This window comes from Alosa pseudoharengus, unplaced genomic scaffold, assembly GCF_046254945.1.
Source record: "Alosa pseudoharengus isolate Yale_2024_CS ecotype anadromous, Long Island Sound unplaced genomic scaffold, YU_APseudo_1.1 YU_APseudo_1.1_scf_26, whole genome shotgun sequence".
NCBI classification, from domain to species: domain Eukaryota; kingdom Metazoa; phylum Chordata; class Actinopteri; order Clupeiformes; family Clupeidae; genus Alosa; species Alosa pseudoharengus.
Genome location: NW_027468701.1, coordinates 1,596,110 through 1,620,794, shown reverse-complemented (window position 1 = coordinate 1,620,794; position 24,685 = coordinate 1,596,110). Strand labels below are relative to the sequence as shown.

General features: G+C 40.1%; 1 protein-coding gene across 5 annotated transcripts in view; it reads right to left on the bottom strand.

The window, feature by feature from the left end:
• Positions 1-695: 695 nt before the first annotated feature.
• The window catches only part of LOC143099263 (ornithine aminotransferase, mitochondrial), a 132,306-nt gene continuing 108,316 nt past the window's right edge, over positions 696-24,685 (bottom strand). For all 5 annotated transcript variants that reach the window (XM_076262357.1, XM_076262359.1, XM_076262358.1 and 2 more), the window contains one exon: positions 696-2,143. In XM_076262357.1, coding sequence (XP_076118472.1) covers positions 1,983-2,143 — 161 coding nt within the window. In that variant the 3' untranslated portion in view covers positions 696-1,982. The remainder of the gene's footprint in view (positions 2,144-24,685) is intronic.

Below are 24,685 nucleotides of genomic sequence, written 5' to 3'. Positions count from 1 at the left end.
CAAAGCCGGTGCTGGATAAACAAATAGCGTGCGTGCGACACAGGGAAAGTTCTTTAGTGTTGCTTTTTAAAGCTGTGTTATCACCATAGGTTATTTGCTACGATATTTACCTCTGTTACAACAAGTTGTGACTTATGCCCATTCAGCTTGGAGAAAACATCATACTATCCATAGAAATCAATAGAAATGTAAAGTTGAGTCTATTGTCCATTAGAAATGGACTGATATTTCTCAGGAATGCTTTCACAGCTGACGTCTGACTACCCATAACCTGCACTGGATTTTAACAATGAAAATGTGCTTTTATTAGTGCAAAAGACACTTTTTTGTGAAGTGACAATACTTTTGACCACGTCAGTTTGACAGTATTACACTTCCTGCAGCATTTTGGTCATATTTTGTGTTGAATTTGGGGAAACCAATTGTTGTTTCATTTGTGTTGAGCTATTGAAATTGTCCTGTTTTTTTGTTTCCTCAACAAAACTCCAAAAGTGTCTGTATTTTGCTTAAAAAACTAAAATTCTAAAGGGGTGACAAGACTTTTGTCAGGGACTATAGTAAGTCATGGATTTTTTATTTGTTGTTGTTCTGGGCCCATGGACTATGTAGGGTTATCCACTTTCTATGCTCTGGCTTTTTCTCTACCTCATTTACATGTCCAATCCTATTTCATTGTTTGAATTGCAGGTGGCAACTTCTGATTCAAATGAGCATTTATTCCAGCCATTAGCCTTGGGTTTCACTTTGTTTTTCCAACTGACATTGAGAATGTGTCTGGACAAAGTCAATACAATAATTTCTGTTACATCAGTGACAAAAGATTATGTTGCTTTTTCCATTGTTGTCATTCAGACGAAGATCAAGCCATATGCTAACACAAGTTTATAACTTCTAGAGTAGTTCCAAAGGGTTCTTTTTCTTGCCATTGCACACCCTAATCTAACCAATTTAACTAACAAACACAATTTATTTGAATTTAGCTAAATTCAATTCCATTTATTTATAAGTGTCAAGGCTATAAAGTTCCCATGGGAAAACAAATGCAACTGGCATGGTATTTCAAACAATCCAGAAACCAAAAATATTTTCACCAATTATAAATAAAAACAAATCATGTAATTTGATACCACTGAAACCTATGCAAATGTAACAGCACATAAATTCCTGTGTACAATTTGCACAGAGGAAATAAATATTCTGCAATTAAATAAAAGTCATGAATACTTTTAGAACAGCTTACACACGTATCTTCTCTTCTCTTATATTCCCTCTCAAACACAGTGTATGACCCACAAAGGAAAACATGACAACACTTAATAGATGGAATACAAATAATTACATTATAAAGGACCTGTTTTTTTTTTCTGTAAATGCAAATAGTAGTCTCATTACTCAGTGAAACTTCATGAAGATGAGAGGTAAGTGTTGATTCAAGAACAAGGGTCAAGGAATTGCAAAGACATCCTTAAAAGTGGGTATATGTCCCCTATAGCCTTTCAATACAAATATCCATATGTGGCCTCTTTTTCCACTTTTAAAAGTGAAACAGTGGTTTCACTGTTAAAAAAGGAGTTTACACTTTTCATCATAATAAAATTTGTAAAACGTCTAAAACATTTGATTAAAAAACAATTTGCTTTGATGTCATTCCCTTTTCTCTTTGCTTTTCTTGAGCCAATGTACCATTGTCGACAACTTTATTCTCTGGTATTTAAATACAATAATGAATATTGTTTGAGAGCACATCCCTTTTTACCTGACCATTTCAAGGTGTACTAAATGTTAATTTGACCTGTTCTGCTAATCACAAGTTCGTCTCCATGTAACAATGCTAAAAATGGTTGCAACTATGCAGGTAACAGCTAATTTCAATATTTCATAGAGCAAACGCTTAAAGTACCATCCTAGGAGAACTTGCATCTAAGTTCAGCTCTTTTACAAAAGAAGCCTTTAAGTGTTGGGCTGAACATGCAGACCCTGGTTCAGAAGGACAGGATTGCCCTCTGGATGATCTCAACGCACTCCCTGATCTCATCCTCTTTGATGGTGAGGGGTGGGGCCAGTCTGATGATGTCACCATGAGTGGGCTTCGCCAGCAGGCCATTGTCACGGAGACGAAGGCAAACTCTCCATGCATCATAGTCTAAAAGAAACAATATATGAACAATGACATTTTCAGTAATTCATTAAAGCAACCACAAAGTAGTTCCAATAACTGGAGTGGCTTTGCTGAAATTTCACAAGAAATGTGCACTTTGTGAAAAAATTTGGTACACAACGTATAGCCAAAGAGTCCAAAAAATTAGAAATTGATCCAGTGGGCAGTCGTGGCCTACTGGTTAGGGCTCGGGCTTGTAACCGGAGGGTTGCCGGTTCGATTCCCGACCAGTAGGAACGGCTGAAATGCTCGAGTAAGGCACCTAACCCCTTACTGCTCCCTGAGCGCCGCTATAGCAAGGCAGCTCACTGCTCTGGGTTAGTGTGTGCTTCACCTCACTGTGTGTTCACTGTGTGCTCTGTGTGTTCACTAATTCACGGATGGAATAAATGCAGAAACCAAATTCCTTGTATACGCAAGTTTTATTTTAGTTTTATTTCAGTATCCTAAGTTTTATTTCAGTGTCAAGTTTTATTTCAGTAAGTTTTATTTCAGTGTAAGTTTATTTTCCTTTTTCAAATTTATGTTAAGTTCTAATTGAATTAGTATATATTATTTGATTGTTAAATTATTATGTCTTATTTGCATTTTCATTTATGTTGATATTGTACAGCACTTTGTAACTTTGTTTTGAAAAGTGCTATATAAATAGAGATTATTATTATTATTAATATTATTATTATTATTATTATTATTATTATTATTATATTTGGCCGAGAAACCTGATTTACGTTTTTACGATTTACATCCATCATGAATTTTCAAAATGCTGGCCAAGGCACCAATCATTGAAAACATGTCAATTGAATTTTCTTATGTGTTGACTATAATATGATATTGGTAATCTAGTTGGTAAAAGATCATTCCAGTCCCTTTTCTGGTTTGTTTTGGATGAACTAGAGTGGTGGACGATGGGTCCTGTCTCGACTATCTAACTAGTTTTGAATCGCCTTTGACTGTTTCAGAGTGGCTGGCTATGGGCATGCACAAACATGTCCTTAAAACAACCCTTAACGTTTGTTTTTAAAACTATGCAACTCACTGAGGTTGTAACAAAGGTAGCCTAGGCCTACATGTCGCTCTTAAGTTAAAGTGCAATTCCAGCGAAAATTGCCTTCAGATGTGTCGGTAACCAGTTGATCCAATATTAGTTGTGCAGATGTATAATCCATCTTATTAACACCAATTGAATTGAAATAGAAATTGTAAAGATTTACTTTTTTGTAATTATTTCATATTTAGTGTAGTCATTCCATATCAGAACCCCTGAAGTACACCAAATGCAAGCATGAAACTTCAGAGTGTTACCTTTAATTTGAGGCCAAGATTATGCTTCTAAGGGGTTCATACAGTAAGCATCTGATTGTCAGTATGCATTTTAGATAACCCAGTCCTATGGGGAGTTTCTATAGGGCATTTTACAAAACACATGAGCATACCTTGGCAAATAATGGTCTAAAGTACTCATATTGTCATTCTATATTGATCTACTTTTGCACACAGCTTCACAAGACCTGATGCTAGGGCTCAGTTGTGTTTCTAAGTCATATCAAGTCAAGACCTAGAGGGTTGAAATGTGGTCAGTTCAGAGATGCTTGTTATCCGGTAGAAAAAGAAAACAATATTCTAGCCTCTGTAATTCTGTGTCAGTACATCACACAATTCTAATTGTTTTCCAAAAACTACAATGTCTCAGCTTTCCAAAGAGATCAGGCATTTGATTATTGGTCAAAGTATATAGGAGCAATGCCCTCCTAAGTAGATGATGTGCAAAAAGTATAAGTATAGTATATACTCTTTTGATCCCGTGAGGGAAATTTGGTGTCTGCATTTATCCCAATCTGTGAATTAGTGAAACACACTCAGCTGCAGTGAGCTGCCTGCTACAACAGCGGCGCTCGGCGCCCCTGTTAGGTGCCTTGCTCAAGGGCACTTCAGCCGTGCCTACTGGTCGGGGTTCGAACCGGCAACCCTGCGGTTACAAGTCCGAAGCGCTAACCAGTAGGCCACGGCTGCCCCAAAAGTAGGCCACGGCTGCCCCATTAAATTAAGGATAAGATCAAATTCTTTCATTGAGCTGCGCTTTTTAACTGCGCAGCCTTTCCTTGCCCCGCCCCGCTCTCTCTCATAACGAACCCACTGCAGCGCTGCCCCTCTTTTGCATGTGCATTTAACAAAACATTAAGACTGTTGAAGGATTGCTGTTGTCACATAGAAGCAGGCGGGCTAAATTGCTATTAAATCCGCTTAGCATCGTGACCATTCTGCACTAATATGTTAAAAACTGCTGCATTCAAGTTAACTCTACTAAGGTCTTATCACAACATAGTTTAGTCTCCTCAATGCACTAAGTTAAGTTATGCAATCAAGCCGTATCTCAAAGCTAACGTTAGAATACTGGATGTCGAGTTTAGCATGCTTAGTTACAGCTGCTTGTCAATTTCGATTAGGTAACTCATGCAGGGCTCATTTTGTTGACTGACACTGAACTCTTGACACCTGATGGAAATGGAAAAGTGTTTTCCAAGACTCTTATACGGAGCCCGTGAGGTGACGTGAAAAAAAAAAAAAACGAAAGTAAAAAAAAAAAAACTGAGAAAAGGTATGTACTTGGGACAAACACTGACTAGGTTTGCGAGATCTTGAGTTTGTTTTGCGAGATCTCGAGTTTCTTTTGCGAGATCTTGACTTTCTTTTGCGAGATATTGAGTTTGTTTTACGAGATCTCAAGTTTCTTTTGCGAGACCTCCAGTTTCTTTTGATCGGCTGATAAGTGGCAGGCTCGACTAAGAACTCCAGGGGAGACGTGCTTGATTCTTGCTGGTTCCATAGTGAGAGCGGCGCGGCCAGAGACATTTTGGGCGCTACGGCATATTAAATATTATAAATAGTTTTTCTGCGTGAGAAATACAATGTGTGGCGGGAGTGCGTGACAAAAGACCGAAATGAGTGACTGTCACGCTCAATGCGTGACACTTGAGAGGCCTGTAGCATTTTTTTTAACTAGTAATATTGTTCAAAACAGCACCAAACCTCGTCAGTAGCTTGCTTAGAGTCTCTACACATAAAAGGAAACACCAACAACCTAGTTAGCGAATGCAGTGTTTATTACAGAAGACTGTTAAGAACACTTACGGCAGTCGCGCTATCCGGAGAAATTCTTTGGTCACCTCTATTAACAATTTACAGCTCCCCAATAGTTTATATGTGTTGAATGGATGTCAATGGGAGCCGCAAATCGTTAATAGAGGTGACCAAAGAATTTCTCCGCATAGCGTGACTGCGGTGCTGGTAGGGAGTTGGTAAGTGTTCTTAACAGTCTTAACAGCTTACTGCCCAAGTGCCCATAGATACTCCACTGTTTGCGATTTGGGGCTATAGCATATACCAGGCCAAGCTCTGTAGTGATTGATCAACGGAAATTACTGTCTCCACGGCTTATTTGATGTGTTTTAATGCAGAAAAACACCCTTGGGTCAATTTTCGCTGGAATTACACTTTAAATTATTAACAAACTAGAACATATTTTTTAATTTTGTTTCAACTTTCATGGAGTAAACATGTATGACTCCTTTCTGGCTAAATTTACAATTTAATTTTTTAAATTTAAAATTCTTACGTCTTTGTGTAAATCGAGTTTGAACAGAGAGAATAAAAAGTGTTATGATTGTGCCAGTTCTCCCCTATTATCACATAATAAACAAATGGAATGTTGGAGCATTGCGTTCCCCAACACAAATGCGAAAGGTCCTCTTTTGATGAAACAATGTCATAAGATGGTTCATCACATTACACATCACAACATTACACACTACGTGCACGCATGTGCAGGCCAATTAGTCCATGGGCCAGATGAGATGTCGGTACCACTCAAGGTGGCAAAGGTTGCTTATACTTTTTGAAAAGATACATGTCTGCAGTTAACATTTTTGTATGATGCCACCTTGAGTGGTACCAACATCTCATTTGGTCCATGTACTAAATAGGGGGATTCGACTTCATGTAGCCGCCTGCAGACGTCTTATACTGACTGCATAACGTGATTATTTCTGAGATTCTGATATGCTTTCAACCCGGAATTGTTCATGTCATCTTAAGACAGGGGTGGGCAAACTTTTTGGCTGAAGGGCCATATTGGGTTTTGAAAATGGGCCGGCGGGTGTCATAATACCAGTTTCGGCCATGGGAGGCGGTATGCGGGCAACATAACCGCCAGCCAAACTGCAATGCACGAATAACTCGCATGGCTTGTGGGCGTACTTGAATCAATGAGTATACACCTGTCGGGCTGTGGCTAGTAATTTAGCATGCTAATTCAGGTTGCTATCTCTACAGCACTATACCTTGTCATTTTTTTAATGACATCATCGCCCTTATTTCTTCTCATTCTTTTGATGAGTGTAGCTAATTTTTTTGGATATTTTTACCCTAATTCTTACGCATGGCACCTTAAAGAATAATTCACGTTTAGTTCTCAATGAGCTAGTGTACCTATGGCTGTGCCCTCTAACAGTTTATATATTGTCAGTAGTGGGAACTACTGTTGCCTTAATGATTTCCTTTTAAAAGTTTCTTATAAGAAGGAGATATCAATTCTCAACAATGACAGCTGGAACCTGCGGCTCTCTCTCCCTCTCGTGATCGCAGACGCGGTCCCAATCAAATGGAGTAGCATAACGTTCAGGTTAGATCTGCTGCAAAGGAGATAACTAAGATTAGGCCCATCATCTTTATTTAACATTATGTTTTGACATTGACATTGTAAACGTTCTCTAAGGAGAGTGAAAAGCAATTTGCAGTAAAGCTAACCAACGTCGTTTCTATCGCAGGAAAAAAATAGCAAGCAACCTGATAACCAAATTAAATGCTCGGCGGGCCGGATGAAAGTGCTTGGTGGGCCGGATCCGACCCGCGGGCCGCAGTTTGCCCACCCGTCTTAAGACCTCTGCAGGTGGCAATATTTGCAGGCGGCAACAAATGTTTCACAGATTTTTTTATTTTTTTTTGCGGTGATTACTGTGACGAGCTGTGTAGGCGTCATGTGACTGCGGTAGTAATGCAGTTACCGTACCATCCCACCCAGTGTTGGGAAAGTTACTTTAAAAAAGTAATTAGTTATAGTTACTCACTACTTGTTCCAAAAAGTAAGTGAGTTAGTAACTGAATTACTCTAGGCATAAAAAAAAAGGTTTGGTTCCTGTTGGTTGTCAGTTGAGGCCATGGGTCGGTAGGGATTTTTTTTTTTTCCCCAGTGGCAGTAAGGGATAGGTAGAAAATCAGTCCCTCCAGGATTTCACAAGGTTTTTTGAGACTGTTGCGACCTAAAATGCCTGGATGGAAGTTGCGGTGTTTTTAGCTGTTTGTTGTGGAGAAATTGCGGGAGGAAGTGAAAATTACAGAGCCCCCAAGGGGACATGAAAAAAAAAATCTAAAGTTTAGTTTCATGTGCTCACGTCAAACTTTCATGTGCTCAAGTGAAAGTTTCATGATATCACACTGATAATCTTGATGCTTATTAAAAAAGGATAATCAAAGGTAAACAGTAAGGATTACAGAAAATCAAAGTACCGTGTTTTCCGGACTATAAGTCGCACTTTTTTTCATAGTTTGGCTGGTCCTGCGACTTATAGTCAGGTGCGACTTATATATGAAAAAAATTATATAATTGAACATGTTTTTAAATGTTAATTTATATTAACTGACATGAACCCTACATGAAACATTATCGTCTACAGCCTTGAGAGAGCGCTCTCAAAGGCACAAGTCGTGAAACACACGTGCATACTTAAATCCTCAAATTACTGCCGGGATTCTATTTATAGCTGGGCATCAGATTCAGACAAATAAAAGCCAGTATAATTTTGTTTCAATTTAACTCATAAAATAGCTCTTCTTAATAATTTATATTGTTGGTTGGTTTAATATTGTTGCCAACAAAGTCATTGTCCTACACCATGAGTCTCCAACACATTGCTCTCAAGCTACCAGTAGCACGCAGCCCCAGGTTAACCTACATTTAAACACAATTGTTGCTGCCAGGCATCAGCCTACGAATTTTATAAAAAGTAAATCATGCATAATTTAAAAAATAACTAAATTTAGGCTATCTTAGACCTCTTTGGCTATACGGAATAAGGTTTCCCTTGCAGCACAGCACACGTTCCATGAATGAATGAATGAATGAAAGCGGATGCCTTATCTCACAATAAGCGGATGGACATCCCGACACTCTTTCATACATGAAACTTAATAGTGACCCAATGCCATTGATAGCCTACCGGTATGCTGCTCCAAACGAAAAGTATAGGCCTATGTCTCACAGTTAAACGCAAGAAATGAAGGCCTATAGCTGACTCGAAGGCTACAAGCCATGGTCCAAATAAAGGTGCTGTGCCCAGCCATAAATTCAGGATTCACGATAGTCTGTCCCCTAAACATTCCTCACCCGTTATCTGGACATGCATGAAAACATTTGAAAACAAAACTCACTACCATGTTATATTTGATCGCTGTTTTGCTACTAATTATCTTTCACGTGAATACGCACAGAAAGTGAAAGTAGGCCTATGCGCTCCGTGTCTGTAGCTGTCTGTTCACGTCCGCAATCGATTATAACGTTCCTCAAATGGAGAACACATCCATGTTCTCTCGCGTTATATTATAGGCTGTCATGCTTCTGTGTTTGCGGTTCCTGATCGCTAAACGTTTGTTTTCCTTTCCTGTCGATAGCGGTTGATGTAGAAGCACGTAATAGGCTATAATAATTTGACTTTAGCGGTGACAAATCCTGCTGAGAGAGAGAGAGAGCAAAGAGAGAGAGGCACCCCCAAAGTGGTCCTGTGCGCGCGTGTGTGTGTCTCTGCATGGGGTTCAATTGAAGTCAGAGTTGGTCCGCTTTCAGGCCGCTCCATTATTAGATTAACGTCAGACAGCGCTGTAAAATGTGTGGGAATTTCTCGCATTATAATGGCTAGCGTTTTTAGCGACTTTTATTAGTAGGCTATGCTCAATACTTATACTAAACTAATAATTTAGGCCCTGTTTTAAATGCGCATCTTTTTTTCTCTCGCTCTCTCGTCGAGCATTTGTTCTGCTGCCAGCTTGTGCCAATACGCTATATCGTCCAAAATGCTTGATTGCATTGCATTCTCCACATTTTTAGCTAAAATTTCATGTACCACATCAGCCTTTTTGTTCAGTGAATCTTTTATAAATTGCTTTACAATAGCGTCGGGCACTTGTCAGCAGCCTTCGGCTTGCCTCTTGCCACTATTCACTCCTTCGTCTTCAAGATTCCCTGTAGAATTCTCAATATTTTTGGCCTCAATGTGTTCAGTTACATAGTCTGTCTGTTCTTAGTCTTGGATTTTGTGAAATAAATTTCTAAATATCACCTGCTTGCTGCAGCTTCGGTCTGCACGTCCTTTTAAAACCGCATATTTTTCTCTCTCGAGCATTTAATCTGCTGCCGGCTTGTCTCTCCACATCGTCCAAAATGCTTGATTGCATTGCATTCTCCACATTTTTAGGTACATTTTCATGTACCATATAAGCATTTTTGTTCAGTGAATCTTTAGTAAATTGCTTTACAATTACCGTCGGGCCTATATGCCTACCTCAGCTTCGGTCACGTCCTTTTAAACCCGTCTTTTTCTCTATCGTGAGCATTTAATCTGCTGCCAGCTTGTGACTCCACATCGCCCAAAATGCTTGATTGCATTGCATTCTCCAAATTTTTAGCAAAATTTTCATGTATCATATCAGCATTTTTGTTCAGTGAATCTTTTGTAAATTGCTTTACAATTACCGTTGGGCCTATATGCCTATTGCCTGGCTTGCCTCAGCTTCGGTAACGTCCTTTTAAAACCGTCTTTTTCTCTATCGTGAGCATATAATCTGCTGCCAGCTTGTGACTCCACATCGCCCAAAATGCTTGATTGCATTGCATTCTCCACATTTTTAGCAAAATTTTCATGTATCATATCAGCATTTTTGTTCAGTGAATCTTTTGTAAATTGCTTTACAATTACCGTCGGGCCTGGCCTATCGCCTGGCTTGCTTCAGTCAAGTCTAAAACTGCATATTTTTCTCTCTTGTGAGCATTTAATCTGCTGCCAGCCTGTGACTCCACATCTCCCAAAATGCTTGATTGCATTGTATTCTCCACATTTTAGATACATTTTGGTGTACCACATGGTATTTTCTTTCAGTGAATCTTTTGCTTTGCAATGACCTTCCTGCCCTCCTCTTGGCTGCCTTCACTCCTTCGTCTTCATTAACATTAATCTTTATTGACCTCAATAATCCAGTTACATAGTCTCTGTTTTTGGTTTTGGATTTTGTGAAATACATTTCTAAATAAATGCGACTTATAGTCCGGTGCGACTTATATATGTTTTTTTCCTGTTCATGACGCATTTTTTGACTAATGCGACTTATACTCAGGAGCGACTTATAGTCCGGAAAATACCGTAGGCCTACTTTATTTGTGAAAATGCTTTGACTGAGGTAATTCACAAAGCAGTATAACCTTTCGTAGAACTGTCCAAAAAAGACAGTCACCTAAAGAGATGGCATCATGTCATATGTTTCAATACATTCATATATTTTGTAATTCATATTAAGTTTATATATTTTTAATAATTCATAGTCTGTGGCCTGCATAATTACTAATAGCCAAGTAAGTATCTAGTAATTTCATATTGATTTAAACTATTAAGGACGTGAGAGTAGCCTAATTACATTTCTGAGTGGATTGGAAGGCTTGCATATCACTGTGTTCAGCTACGAGTGTAAATCACTTTTTGCATAGTGCATTACGATATGTGGATGCAATTGGGAATGTTTTCTATGTCATTAGTTAAAATAAATGTTAAAAAAACAACTCGAATGAAATCATTCTTGGATCATAGAAGAGGTAAATGTCTTGCAATTTTATTAATTTCTATGATTTTGGTAGCACTACTCAAACTACAGTGTGTCCCAATTAAGAATTGACACTTCATTCACCATCAAGGTGATTCACGCAGCTGGGTGAAATGTAAGTACAACTGCAGCCGCTTGGGGGCAGCATAGTCCACTGTGGCGTTCCACGGTCGAACCGGACGGAGCATTCGACAGCAAGGGCTGTTGGCCAAGTTTTCAGTGCGTTTCTCTGTGTTTTTAGCAGCCTCTGCAACATGCTAGTCCACTGTAGCCTATAAGCTTTGTACATAATGTTAAACATAGTTTTGGATTCAGTGGCAAGATGTCTTGATTGTACAGTGCCTGTCTCTCAGTAATGTTTTAAAATGAGAGCTTCGTCAGCTGGCAGTAGGCTACTTTGTCGGCAGTCATGAGAAGTTCGCTTGCTAACAGAACATAAATATGCTGCCCAGAAACCTCGTGAATAGTTCTGATTTGTTTTACTACACTAACGAGGTTAAATATAGCCTTTGCCTACAGCATCTCCTTAACAGTAATGTTAACAAAATGACAGCATTCATATGACAAAGGAAAACGAATTCGGTCACTCAAGACTGTGCCACAGCAACCAGTGTAGGCTACAGTCCTACCCAATAGGCCTACTCGAAGCAGATAGCGTTGTCCTACGGTCGAGTGGGTTAATGCACGTATTTCCAGAACAGGTCTGCAACTTTCAGGCAGTTCTGAGTTCGAATCTAGGCAGGAGCAGAGCCATATAAAGGCCTAGGCCTATTGTACAATGATTGCAATACAAAAATATGCGCGTGTTAGTTTGGTTAGTTTTGTGATGTTTTGCACTTTTGCCTCATGTGTTTTCAGGTTTGAGGGCTTTTTTGGCAAGATTGACCTTGGTTAGACTCTGCATATGTTATTTCTCCGTATGGAAAATAAAGTAAATTTTCGACACACGTCTGTTATTAGTTCAATAACAAGTGTTCCTTGTTAAAACATGTGACTAGTGAAACTCAAATTATTTTAGAAATATTTAGCCAAAGCCAAAAAGTGTTAGAGAGAAGGAGAGACGCCGGTGCAGCTCAGATGTGTTCTTAATTTTCTTTATTCTTTAGTATAAGGTGCAGAACATTATTAAACGTTCGTTAGTCAAAAACATCGACACATCAAAACGTTAGTCAAAGTTTAATAATGTTCTGCACCTTTTACTAAAGAATAAAGAAAATTAAGAAGACATCTGAGCTGCACCGGCGTCTCCTCTCTAAAATATCTGTCCTGGCCTGGTTGCACCGGATTGTCGCCAAACGACAGAAGCGCGGAGAACCCTCCTTTGTCTACCAAAAAGTGTTACTTTGTGCCCCGCGCTCCCCCACTGCTTGTGAAAGAAGGGGGCGGGGGAGGGGGGCTTAACGTGAAAAAGCTTAATGTCCCAAAACGGCAACAAGTCATAATGGTAGGCTACAGGAAGTGGGGGGAGGGTATGGGATGACCAGAGCCGTCTTCGCTGTGCTATTCAGAATACATCTTCTATTGTCTTTCCAGGCGCACACAGCTCGTTACCATATAGCCTATCGAGTGCCTTAACAGATAGGCTCTGCTTTGGGTTTGGCCTCACAGCGAACTCAACCCTCTTGTTGCTTGCAGTTTGTTAAATAAAGCGATGCAGATGACATTATTTATTTCTGATTAATTGAGTCTTTTGATGTCTTTTGCAACATCTGCTTGTTAGGCTGGGCCAGAGATGGGACCAAGTCACTGTTTGGCAAGTCACAAGTAAGTCCCAAGTCTTAGCAGTCAAGTCCAAGTCAAGTCCCAAGTAAATACAGAGAAGGGCAAGTCGAGTCCAAGTTCAAGTCACATCAAAGCCAAGTCGAGTCCAAGTCCAAGTCCCAATCTTTTTCAAGTCCTAAACAAGTAATCAGGTACTCTTCACTTAATAATGCCATTATTAGACTATCGATCATAATTTTAGCACTTACATCTAATCCACAGTATTTTTTTTATAAATACAGATTAAAACATGTTCAATGTTTCTGTCTTGCAATCTTTTACGACATGCGCATACCTGTGTAATATACACATGTGCATACCTGAGTAATCTGTACAAAACGTATAGCTACATGACACTCAGCACAGCTGCAAATATATATATTGTTTTTCCAAATTGCAGAGCCCACTGTAAGGATGAGTAATAATTTGACTGATGGCATTTCACTGCGCCAAGCCACAGATTTGCCTGCAAACAATTATTATTATTATTATTATTATTATTATTATTATATTATTATCGGTATTATATTATTATTATCGGTATTATATTATTATTAGGCTGTCTGCCAGTGGCGACTCATAAGGGAAGCCAAGGTCAACACTTTTATATTATTTAAAAGATAATAATGACAGTAATTTTGTTTTAAAGTATTAATTTCTTAAGAAATACTACACATTTGATGCTGTTTATATTATTTGTAAATGGTGCACTGTCACTTTAAGCCCATTGTGCCACTGTCCACACGTTCTCATAATGATCTTTTTTTACCAGCTCCATTCAGCCTATGGCTAGTCCACAAACTCAAACATTGTTTGTGCCACATGTATAGCACAATATTAACAATGATAAGCATGATATTAAGTTGGGACAAACAGCTTTCATTCCTTTGGAAAGAGAAGCATGTATGACATGACGCTTGCTTGACATTTTCTGTTTGCAATTAAAAGTGAATTAGCCTATGAGCCTGGTAGCCAGTAGCCACCTAGCTACAGTAGCTGAGTGGAATGCGTTTCAATCTGCATATCATGTGCTTCATGTAAATAAATTATAGAATACTTCAAGATTCACCAGTTCCATTACACAAAGGCAAAGACAACTCTTCTTGTCCACTTTCCAAATCACAGTGAGTGCAGCTAGTATGTCATAGTGACCTGGATCTCATAGTTTATAACAGTAGGCTAGTGAGAACCGGATAAATTCGCAATCTCCTCTAATCTCGTATTTGTTGCCTTCACGATTTCCTTTTATACGTTCCTTATATTTAAAAGAAAATATCAATTATCATCAACAATGACAAGCCAGCTGGAACCTACTCGTTTTCTCTCCCTCTCGTGCGTGCTTAGATGCGTTCTTAATTAAATGCAGTAGGCTAGCATAAGTTCAAGTTGGATCTTCATGGAGAGGTCTCGAAAAGTATCATCTTTATGTAACATGCTGTTGGTGCATTTTAACATTAAACGTTCTCTAACAAGAGTGCAAATCAGTTTGCAGTAAAGCTACTATTTATTGGCTAAATATTGGTCCTTCCTCGGTCTCTTGGTGCCCTACACACAGTGCGTAACACGTGTGGGGGTAGCGGCAGCACTGAACTGTGCTCTGGCCACTTGTCTCCGCTATTTTTATTTTTAATTTTTTTTTTAGTCGCGGAGGAAAGCGTCTCTGGGGTGACTGGTCCACGATCAGGAAATTTAGTTTTTGATTCGAGACATGTCAAGTCATCACAAGTCAAAGAGGCAAAGTCCGAGTCAAGTCTCGAGTGAATAGTATTCAAGTCCAAGTCGAGTCGCAAGTCATGCAGATTTTTATCAAGTCAAGTCTGAAGTCATTAAAATCATGACTCGAGTCTGACTCGAGTCCAAGTCATGTGACTCGAGTCCACATGTCTGGGCTGGGCTACTGTGAATGTCCTGTACAGGTAAATGTTCAACAATTGCTGGTGTAGGCCTACAGGCTATAATCAATTAGGGACTGTTCGTTATTTATTTAAGGGGCTACCGGAGGAGTTTTGGGAGCGTTAGTCAAAAAAGAAGTGACCCTCCCTCACCAGCAAGAAATTTTTCTATGACCCTCCAAAGTGATTGAGAAAAAACGCATGACCCTCCCCAGTCCCAACAATTTATTGATGCCTTCTGTAGGCTACTGGGTCAATTTGGGAGCTTGCATGCTACGACAGCTTCCTTGAAATGCCTGGAAAAGGCTGTCGTTTGCACAATTTCACAAATAATCACCGGGACCGAAACAAACCTGTCAACTTTTCCCGGGTTTATCGCGTATTTTAACTTTATCCTCGCTGTCTTAGGAGGAGCTGCAGGGCCGTCGCAAGGGGGTGCGAGGCTCTGTGCGAACTTGACAGATGGTGCGAGGCCCTGTGCGAACTTGACAGATGCATGAACTTACATGCATGAAATCATGCAATAGCTTACTTTACACATAGCCAAGGCTACCGTCGGTGCATTTTAGTAGCCTAGTCTAATAAGCTACACCAGCTTGTCTTTAAGAGGGGAAATTGTATAGCCTATAACATTAGCTGAGTCACATATTTGGCCATATGGTGTTTATCATAGGCTACATCACGAAACCAAATAGTGTAAAAAACAGGGGAAATTAATTGGGCATGAATCATTGTGCTGAACGGTATTTGTCAATGAGCAGAAACACACACGACATTCAAACTGTTGATAAGATGTGCACTATGGAAACTGGTCTGTAGGCATTGGACAAATAAATGACACTGACTCGCCATATCCTGACTCATTCTGAAACATTGTCTTGCTTTGCCGCAAACTCAGCAATGAAATCATAGGCCAGTTTGCAGGTAGCATAACGTCTTTTTCAATTCATAGAAGGGAGAGCCCAGTCTCTCCTGTGACATTGAGGTGCGCAAATAGTTTTTAATAGCCTGTTCAACTTCGAAAAGCTTCACCCGATGCCAGTCACTGATCGCAATTTCAAATTTCGGAAAGCTTCGTTCAATCTTTTTAAGTTTTAAGTGCAGTAGGCCCCTATCTGCCCCCTTTGGAATTATATCTCGAGCCTATTATAAGGTCCAGTGCGTTATGTCCTGGGATTCGGACGTGCTCAAAAAGAAAAGAAAAAACACTTTTTTTATAGATGGTTATGAGGAGCAATATGAATCTGAACTCTGTGTCATTCAGACTCAACCCTCTTGTTGCTTTGATATCTTTTTCGTTGTCGTTTGAACGTCGACAAGCAGGCATGTTGTGGTTGCAATTTAATTGAAATTTCTACAGTAGGCCTACAACATGCAACATGCTTGTTAGGCTGGGCTACTGTCTTGTACAGGTAAATGTTCAACAATTGCTGGTGTGCAGGCTATAATCAATTAGCTAAATCATTTATCCAGCTGTTTAAAAAAAAATTTGTGCTACATTCAAACGCAAAAGGTGCTTTGATATCTTTTTCGTTTGAACGTCGGCAAGCAGGCATGCTGCGGTTGCAAAGAATAAGGATAATTGGTTTTATCTGCGGATTTATTTTTTGCATTATTTTGAATATGACTCGCTCCAGTCTCAACAGCACGTCTACTTTTTCCACACGCATCTAAGTTCTAACACACATCCCCTCTTGCTTTCTCTCTTTCCATCCCTGCGCACAGGGCTTTCTTAAAGGAGCTGCACCATTTTACAACAATTGCATCTACATTTTCATATTAGAATGTTTTGTCTGTTTAAGTGTAAGCTTAAACTACCGTGATCAATTTAAGTTCCCGTGCCCCCGCTGAGAGTCTCATTCGCTTATCGTTACACTATCAAATCTATAAGTAACCGTGACAAATAGGGTATAAGATATATAAACTCAAGCTATTGTATTATCATATATGTTTGGTAATGGCCCACTGCGCCATGGAAGCAGTTAAGTCAAGTCGCAGCAAAAATAATAGTGGCAGAACTCCCAAGTGACACCTTGTGGTTGTTTGTGTCAACTGCAGTTTGTGCCATTTCTGCTGAGAAAATGGGGTGCGTGACTCATGAAGGAACCCGTCCAAACTTAACTGGGACCCACTGTAAGCCCACAAGCTAGCAATCTACATATCCAGGTAAACGTTTGCCAATGGGTTGCATAGCCTACTCAAATGTCAGTAAACCAAGTAGGCCTTAATTAACTTACTTTCATAGCCTAGGTAGGTTAGCAACACAAGGTTGAGAGATGCAAGTAAGCAGATCATTAACATTAGCCTTCTATTTACTGTCATCAAAACTGCAGAGGAATGAACACGTTAGGGCAGTCTTTGGTGTCATATGCAGAAGTAAGTGTGCCATCTGGCTCAATATTCTGCGCGAGGGACTGTTGTGGTAGGTGAAATTTCACAGTGAAACTACGATTGATTGGTCAAATTTGCGAAAAAGTTGCGGTGTTTGGACAAAATTGCGAGTGCCTTGGTAAGTGACGAAAACAATCGTCTTCGTGAACAGTTTTTTTATGCCCTATAAGATAAGAGTAACTCGTTACCAGGGAAAGTAACTATTTGCGTTACTGTTAAAAAAAAAAGTTGCGTGTGCCGCGTGTGCTGGCAAGTGTGTAAAAACACTGGCTCTGATTGGCCATCATGAAACATGACTCTGCCTTAGCCAATCATAATCGCTTACGTCGTTATTAACCCACCTCCTCACTAGCTGTGAGCCAGAGGTGCTTTCGGATTAAACAGTTTATTCAATCAATGCATAGTAACGCACCACATTTAACGTCCAGTAACGACGGGAAAAGTAATTAGTTAGATTACCCTGTTACTGAAAAAATAACCTCGTTACCTAACGCTGTTCTTTTAAACGGTGTTATTCCAAACACTGGTCCCACCCAAATCATATTTTCTGAAAGCATATACCCTCAAGATGTCAACTAACATGGGTTTTAACATTTCCCACTTTCCTTATGACTTTGCTGCCCATACATAATAGATAAATCGGGTGTATGGATACCTTTATATTGAGTGCTTCAGTTGTGAGTTCCATATGTCCATGATGCATTTTAGTGTTATTTCATAATTTTAGGGGCAATGCCGCTTGGCCTTTAGTTGGGCATATTTGGCGGGGGGCACAAAGACCACACGTCACAGCACCAAGGCCAAAGTTAACTATACAGTAGGCTACAGACAAATGATCCAAGTTATATTTAGCCTATTCACAGCAGTAGACTTACATCACTGTATGAAACATTATAAAAACATGAAACATGACATACATAGAGCTGTAAATCATCTGATTTTAATATTCACAGATATCTAGGCTATATTTAACATTTATTTTCTTTCAGATTTTCAGATTTTTCTGGAACGGCTAACTGTACAGGGGAATGCTTTACAGCTTTGCGTTCGGTAAGGTCTGCTGTTCATTTTGATAGTTTTTAGAATTGTATGATTAAATATGATTTTCTCCTGAACCGTTTACCACAGCGGCTAACATAGTTTAAAAGCTGAGAAAAAGCTCTTTCATGTGATGTGATACATGTGATATCTGTGTAGGCTACTTCGCCCATAGTTCAACAGAAGAATGGGTGAATTTCTTCTTATCGTGCGCGGTCACTTTCTCCACTGCGTAAAAGACTAAATAAATTTGCGCTGTGAATGCTAAGATTATTTTGACAGGGCATAGGCTAAATACAAATCGCTATTAGTGGGATGCAAAGCAAAATATTGAAAGAAGGGGGCACCAAGGCCACAGTGGCCTGTGAACCTCCGATTTTCAAAGGGGTATCACGGCCAACGCAACGCCATGGCCGTCGTGGCCGCCATGAAATTCCAACTCTCCATATAGCTATCAGAAAATAACAATAAAGTTTGGTGTCCTCAGTTGGCACCGATCGGCCCAAAATGGGGCTCTAACTCATGTTTTGATTTCCCCTGGTTTAAAAGAGGGCATTGGAGTAAAAGACTAAACCTATCAAGATCTTGTTATACAGAAAGTTTGCTTTAATAGTTTTCTTGTTTTGAAAAAACTTTGGAATGCAAACGTTGTGTAATCACTAATGACGCAAACCACATAATTTCAATTGTCATTTGTTTGACGGCCTGCTATAGCCTCATATAACTTGAAAGAATTTGACCTTTACCTTTGACCCCATGACCTTTAGTACCTAATCATTGCATGTAGGCTTTATTAACTCATTAACTTTATTAACTAATTTCATGAAGTAACGAGTAAGTATACCAAGTTTGATAAAGATCCTCTAACCAGCTTGGGAGATATTGCCTAACATCATGATGTTCTAACATACCATTTTGGCCCAATATCCATTGTATTGTGGTACAAAAGAAAACTACTTCCACCCTGGTAAGGATTGGCATTATAGGCAATACCTGAAATACCTTCAACCATAATTCGCTCAGACTACCAGAGCTGTTTTTGGCTATAAGTGTACCAAATTTCATTCTTTTATTACAAAGTGCACTCAGGTTATTTGCCCCACTATTACTTTCAGATAAAATGCATTCATTCAGTACATCAGATAAAATGCATTCATTCATTTCATTTGACAGGTGACAAAGATGTTTTTTACTGCTATGCAGTATGTACAGTGGGCAGTGCTTCGACTTGGCCAGCTTCACTCGCGGTCCGCGCGTGGGATCACGCGGTATCACGCGACTTTAATTTGTATTTTCCCAGTGAGACGCTGCAACAACCCAAACAACCGGTAGATGGCTCAAGTGAGCAGGGTGTCTCGTAAAAAGAAATGGAGCCTGGAAAACTCTACACAGACTTCACTACAGACTTTAGCAGACTGGTTTAGAAATAATTTAATAGCCAGAAATATGCCTGCCCTGCCCTAATAAAGAAATATTTGGTTAACTGCGAGTGAATCCCGTTTGCAGCCGTAGAAGAAACGCAGGACAAATTAAACATTCTGGTTTTCTCCGAGTGCAACGATGATAGACAGACATCATTTGGACAAAATATAGAGCATATTAACCTCCGTTGCTCAGCCAAATGCCTTCCTGTTACGTCCTGTTATCACAGAGTTACAGGCAATAAACAATTTTTTAAGGTCACAAGTTTACTTCATTAGCGGTTTATTTTTTTGATTATTAAAGAGTGTTTTTCATTTAAAGGATTGACTTCGTGCTTATTCAGTAGAGCATTTAGTGCTCTTCCCAATCCCAGACGTTCACATTGCATGTTTGTTTGTAATGGATGCAACCGCGAGATAGGCTACGCGTTTGACGGCAATGAGTTGTGAACGGACATGAACCAAGACATATAGCCCAGCAGCAATCTAGGGACTGTTCGTTATTTATTGAAGGGGCCACCAGAGGAATTTTGAGTGCTTCAGTCAAAAGTTGCATGACCCTCCCTTGCCTGCTAGAAATTGTTCAATGACCCTCCGACAGAATTGTTAAAAAAGACATGGCCCTCCCCTTGCCAATTGTCGCATGTCTTCCGCCCGCGATCTTCTAGCGATCTTCAGTGTCAATACATCATAGTAGGCTATTCAGTAGCCTTCTGGCAGACTTATTTCGCATATTTCTGAACGTCATCGAACATAAAAACATTGTAACATTTTCAGTCCCTCTCAACATTTTAGTGCGGGAACTTCCGCAGGGAAAACAGCGCTGAACCAAACATGAAACGCGTTCAGAGCAGCATATCGTCTTACTTTAAACACCTAGTAGTTTGCGGAGGACGAACGAGAAAGCACTCGTTTGATAAATCAGCCAGTAGGCTAGGCCTAGTAGACAAATAACTTACAGAAATAATCTGTACAGCAAAAACAAATGTTGGTGGGTATTTAAACTATCTAGCGGGTGTTTTAACAGCTGCAAGAAATAGAAGCTTATGGCCCATATGTTCGTAAATTATTTTCATAAAACTTCAAGTTGCCCTATAACTTCACTCTCCAAACTCTTCACTGCAGTGTAGCCAATTAACTGACAGCATGATAGTAAGCTATTTATTTTCTGTAGGCTTCAATAAACACATTTATTTTTTCAACTTTTACAATATTACGCACTTGGCTACTGAACGCAAATCTGCAGGAGAGAGAATGCACGCAGCCTACGCAGCGTGTAGCGCAATGTGTAGGCTATTTGTATACCAACTAACACTGTTAGCCAATTCACTAACTCAAGACTTCAGTGTCATCATATACAACATTTTACATAACAAATACAGAAAGGATGGAGGCAGCAAAGGTAGAGGAGTCATTTCAGATGGGTGAACAAGGTGAATGTATGTTTCTCAAAACATAGTCCAACCCTGCATTAGAAGAGCTGAGCACACTCGCTGTTTAAAGTCATACACAACGGTAAACTAAAACTAAGCTAAAGGTAAATGTTACAAAGTTGGCAAAATTAATATAGGCTATTATTAGCCATGAAATTACTAGGCTATGAATCGTTCGTTCATTTTTTTTTTTTTTTTGGGGGGGGGGGGGGGTTACAAACATATTCAAAATCATCCCCCCCTCTGTTTTTTACACAAATCGCACCCTGGGTATCACTAATACCTATTAAATAAATGTAAAGGACACAGAACTGTAAGCTCAAATTCAAAAACGTTTGAAGTCTACCCAAACATATGCAAAGGGAATATATATAAATTGTGTTGCATATAGCCAGCTTAATTAATGTCAATTTAAAGATTATGATTAGCAGTTTCTATGCATTTTTCCATTGAGTTACAGGAAGCCACGTTGTTGTTTAAACTATTGTTGCTTCTAGCCCACGTTACCTCCAGTTTCACTTGCTGCAGGGACGCACACATTGCATGATCGATCATAAGCGTTCTATCTCCGATGTAGAACTCAAATGTGTCTTGACGCCGCCGTTTGTAAGATCAGATCAAATAAAACGTTCTAAATGGAACGCGATGTAATTAAGCTGTTCCTTTCCAAGCGTCTTGGAGACGTACTGTATGTGTGCTGACTGGGCTATGTCTATATAGTTGACACCAAATGAATAAGTATTGTAATTATGTTATTGGTAGTCGGAGGAGGAGTTACACACACACACACAACTCGGGATTTACTTTTCACAGTTTATTCACAAGAATTAGGCCTAATTAATACACCACTACCTCCCACACACAACCACCCCGCATTTATACAACCCGCTTAAACTAGCCCTCTCTATGGCCGAGTTAAACTAGGGGAAGGGACTGGCCATTAACCCCGGCCGGGGGCTAAACTCAAAGCGCGCACACACACACACACACACACACACACACACACACACACACACACAGTAGGCCACACTAGACTGCAATAACAAGGCAATCAGTAGACTGAGCTAGATCACAGGGTTCTATGACCGGCTTTGAGAAAGTACTGGTTTAGTCCGTACAGCAGCTCCAGCCTGGAGCGTTATGAGACTGACCGTAAGTGTCCAGAGATAATTCAGAGTCCGCAAGTAGCCTAATCCACAGAGTTCGCAAGTATCCACAGTGTTTGCAAGTAATCCACAATGTTCGCAAGTAATCCACAACGTTCGCAAGTAATCCACAACGTCTGGCGTGCTGCGGAATGCCCCCCGTCCAGCCGCACTAATCAACACGCCAAGAGTCCTGTCGTGTCCAAATTCAGCCTCTCTTTATCTCCCCTTTACCAGCAACAATCACACGCCCCCAACAAGCCACAGGTGTCCCACCTCACCTGCAGCCTACTGCAATTAATCCACATGGTGGGGGCGTAGCCGTTGTGGCCAATAAACGCCATTCACTACAGTATGCTGCAAATGAGCAGATGTGTGAAGCACCGGGCATAACTTAATTTCGCGGCTACGTGGAGCAGTAGTAGGTTCATTGTTGAGGAGGCCCATAGTTTGAGAAAAGCTGCAGATCATAGGCAGAGAAAGCATAATGCTCTGAGAACAGTAGCCAAAGGTTTTCCTGCAGAAACAGGTGCCTTGGTGCACGCACCCCGCTTTCACTTTGACTCCCTGCATTGTGGCAAAAACTGTCAGTCAGACAGTGAATTTTGGTTTACTAAATTAGCATAATGCGGTAACAATTATCATTTCAATTCTATCTGAAATCTGCTCACTGCAGACGTTACAATGTACACTTTGAATTTGATCAGAGCGGCTCTGGTTCTTCACCTAACTTGGTGTGATTGGCTGGATGACCGTTCAATCAAATCAACAGACCTATTTGTGTCTCTGTGTGTTCGTTATAGATACGGTTCCAACTCTTTACGGGAGCGTTTATTTCCATATTTTACTTTCAATTTAATCTGACAAAAAGTGTGGGGGTGTTCCAGCAAAACTGTGTACGTTATAACACCCACATCCCCCACGCTTGCTACGCGCCTGCGTGTGTGCGTGTCTGCACGCAGGTGTCTCCCTCTCCCTCCCGTGTCATAGGCCTATGTAATGTGTCCAGAAAACCCACAACACGCAACAGTGATAGAGCAATCATAGTATCATGATACGATTGCCATCTGGCGGTAGTGGTTTGTGGGCCTATTGGGGTCAAGTAGGAAGCCCAGCAAGTTCCAAAAGTAGAAAAAAAGTTTTGCGAGATCTCGCAAAACTTTGCGAGATCCCGCAATGAGATCCCGCAAAAGTGCATCGTTTTTTTTTTCTTCATGTTTTTTTTCCCCATTACTTTTTTTTTTTTTTCTAACCCATGTTTTTTTTCCCCATGTCACCCGGAGGGCTCCGTACATTTTAGACCTAAAAGTAGCACCTAAAAGTCTGGGACAGCTTAAAAGAATTCGAGAGGACTCCTAACTCACTAAGACCTATTCATAAACAGCTTTTTGTGGCATTTTACGCTGCGATGTTTTGAAATGCGCTATGCGGCAACAGGAGCTTCCAATCGTGAGGGAACAATTTTGCATTCATAAAAGGAATGCAATAACACCACCAACAACAACCAAAACTACTCATTGTTAACATGTAAATTAAATGTAACATTTCATTGTGAATCAAATTAAAATGTTCTCTTTGCAAACGTAGCCTAGGCATATGGTGACAGATTAATTTAATAATGTTGCAAAGGTACTGCATCAATCCATAGGCCTATGTTTCATTAGGCTACTAGGCTATTTGTTTTGCCTTACTATTTATTCATTTAGGCTAGGCCTTTTTATTCAGTTATTAATCATCTTCCGTCCTTCTCACTACTTGTGTAGCGCACGCATTCTCCGACCTGTCACCTGTCACTCATCATCGGAAGGGAGGTGTTTGGAATCATTCCCGCGTTACAATCGTCAACCAATCAAGGTGGTCACTTCAGTCAAGCTCGTGCATGAGTAATGACGTCATCTATAGCAACGAAGACTCACTCCTAGTTTAGGAGTTGTCTGAAAGGCTTTGTGAATAACTTTTAAGAGAAAACTCCAAGCTAAAATCTTTTAGTGCGATTTAGGAGTAGCCTACTCCTAGTGGTAAGATAAAAGCCTTTCTGAATAGCCTACGGCCCCAGTTATTCATCATCTTCCGTCCTTGTGTAGCGCACGCATTCTGAGACCTGTCACCTGTCACTCATTATCGTAAGGGAGGTGTTTGGAATCATGCCCGCGTTACAATCATCAGCCAATCAAGGTGGTCACGCTTGCCCATTTACACAAATTAATGGTCGAATATTACTGATGATCATTGTTATTTAAGAACATGCAGTGTGCGTAGGGCACCAAAAACATCTTGCTTGTAAAAAAGCATCATACCGCACATTGTGGCGGGTCTGTTATTTACTGTAGGCTGCGCACACCACAGGGCAAGCCTGCATTCGAGGCCTTCTGTTGAAGAATTTTATATAAAGCCTGCGCTAACAGTAATCCTCCTGCCCCTGATAGGCCTACCACAGCTGTGGATATGTGTGGAATGTTCAAATAATAACACAATCCAATGTGTGTCTCAATTGTCCCCCGTGTTTCTCTAGATTTTGCAA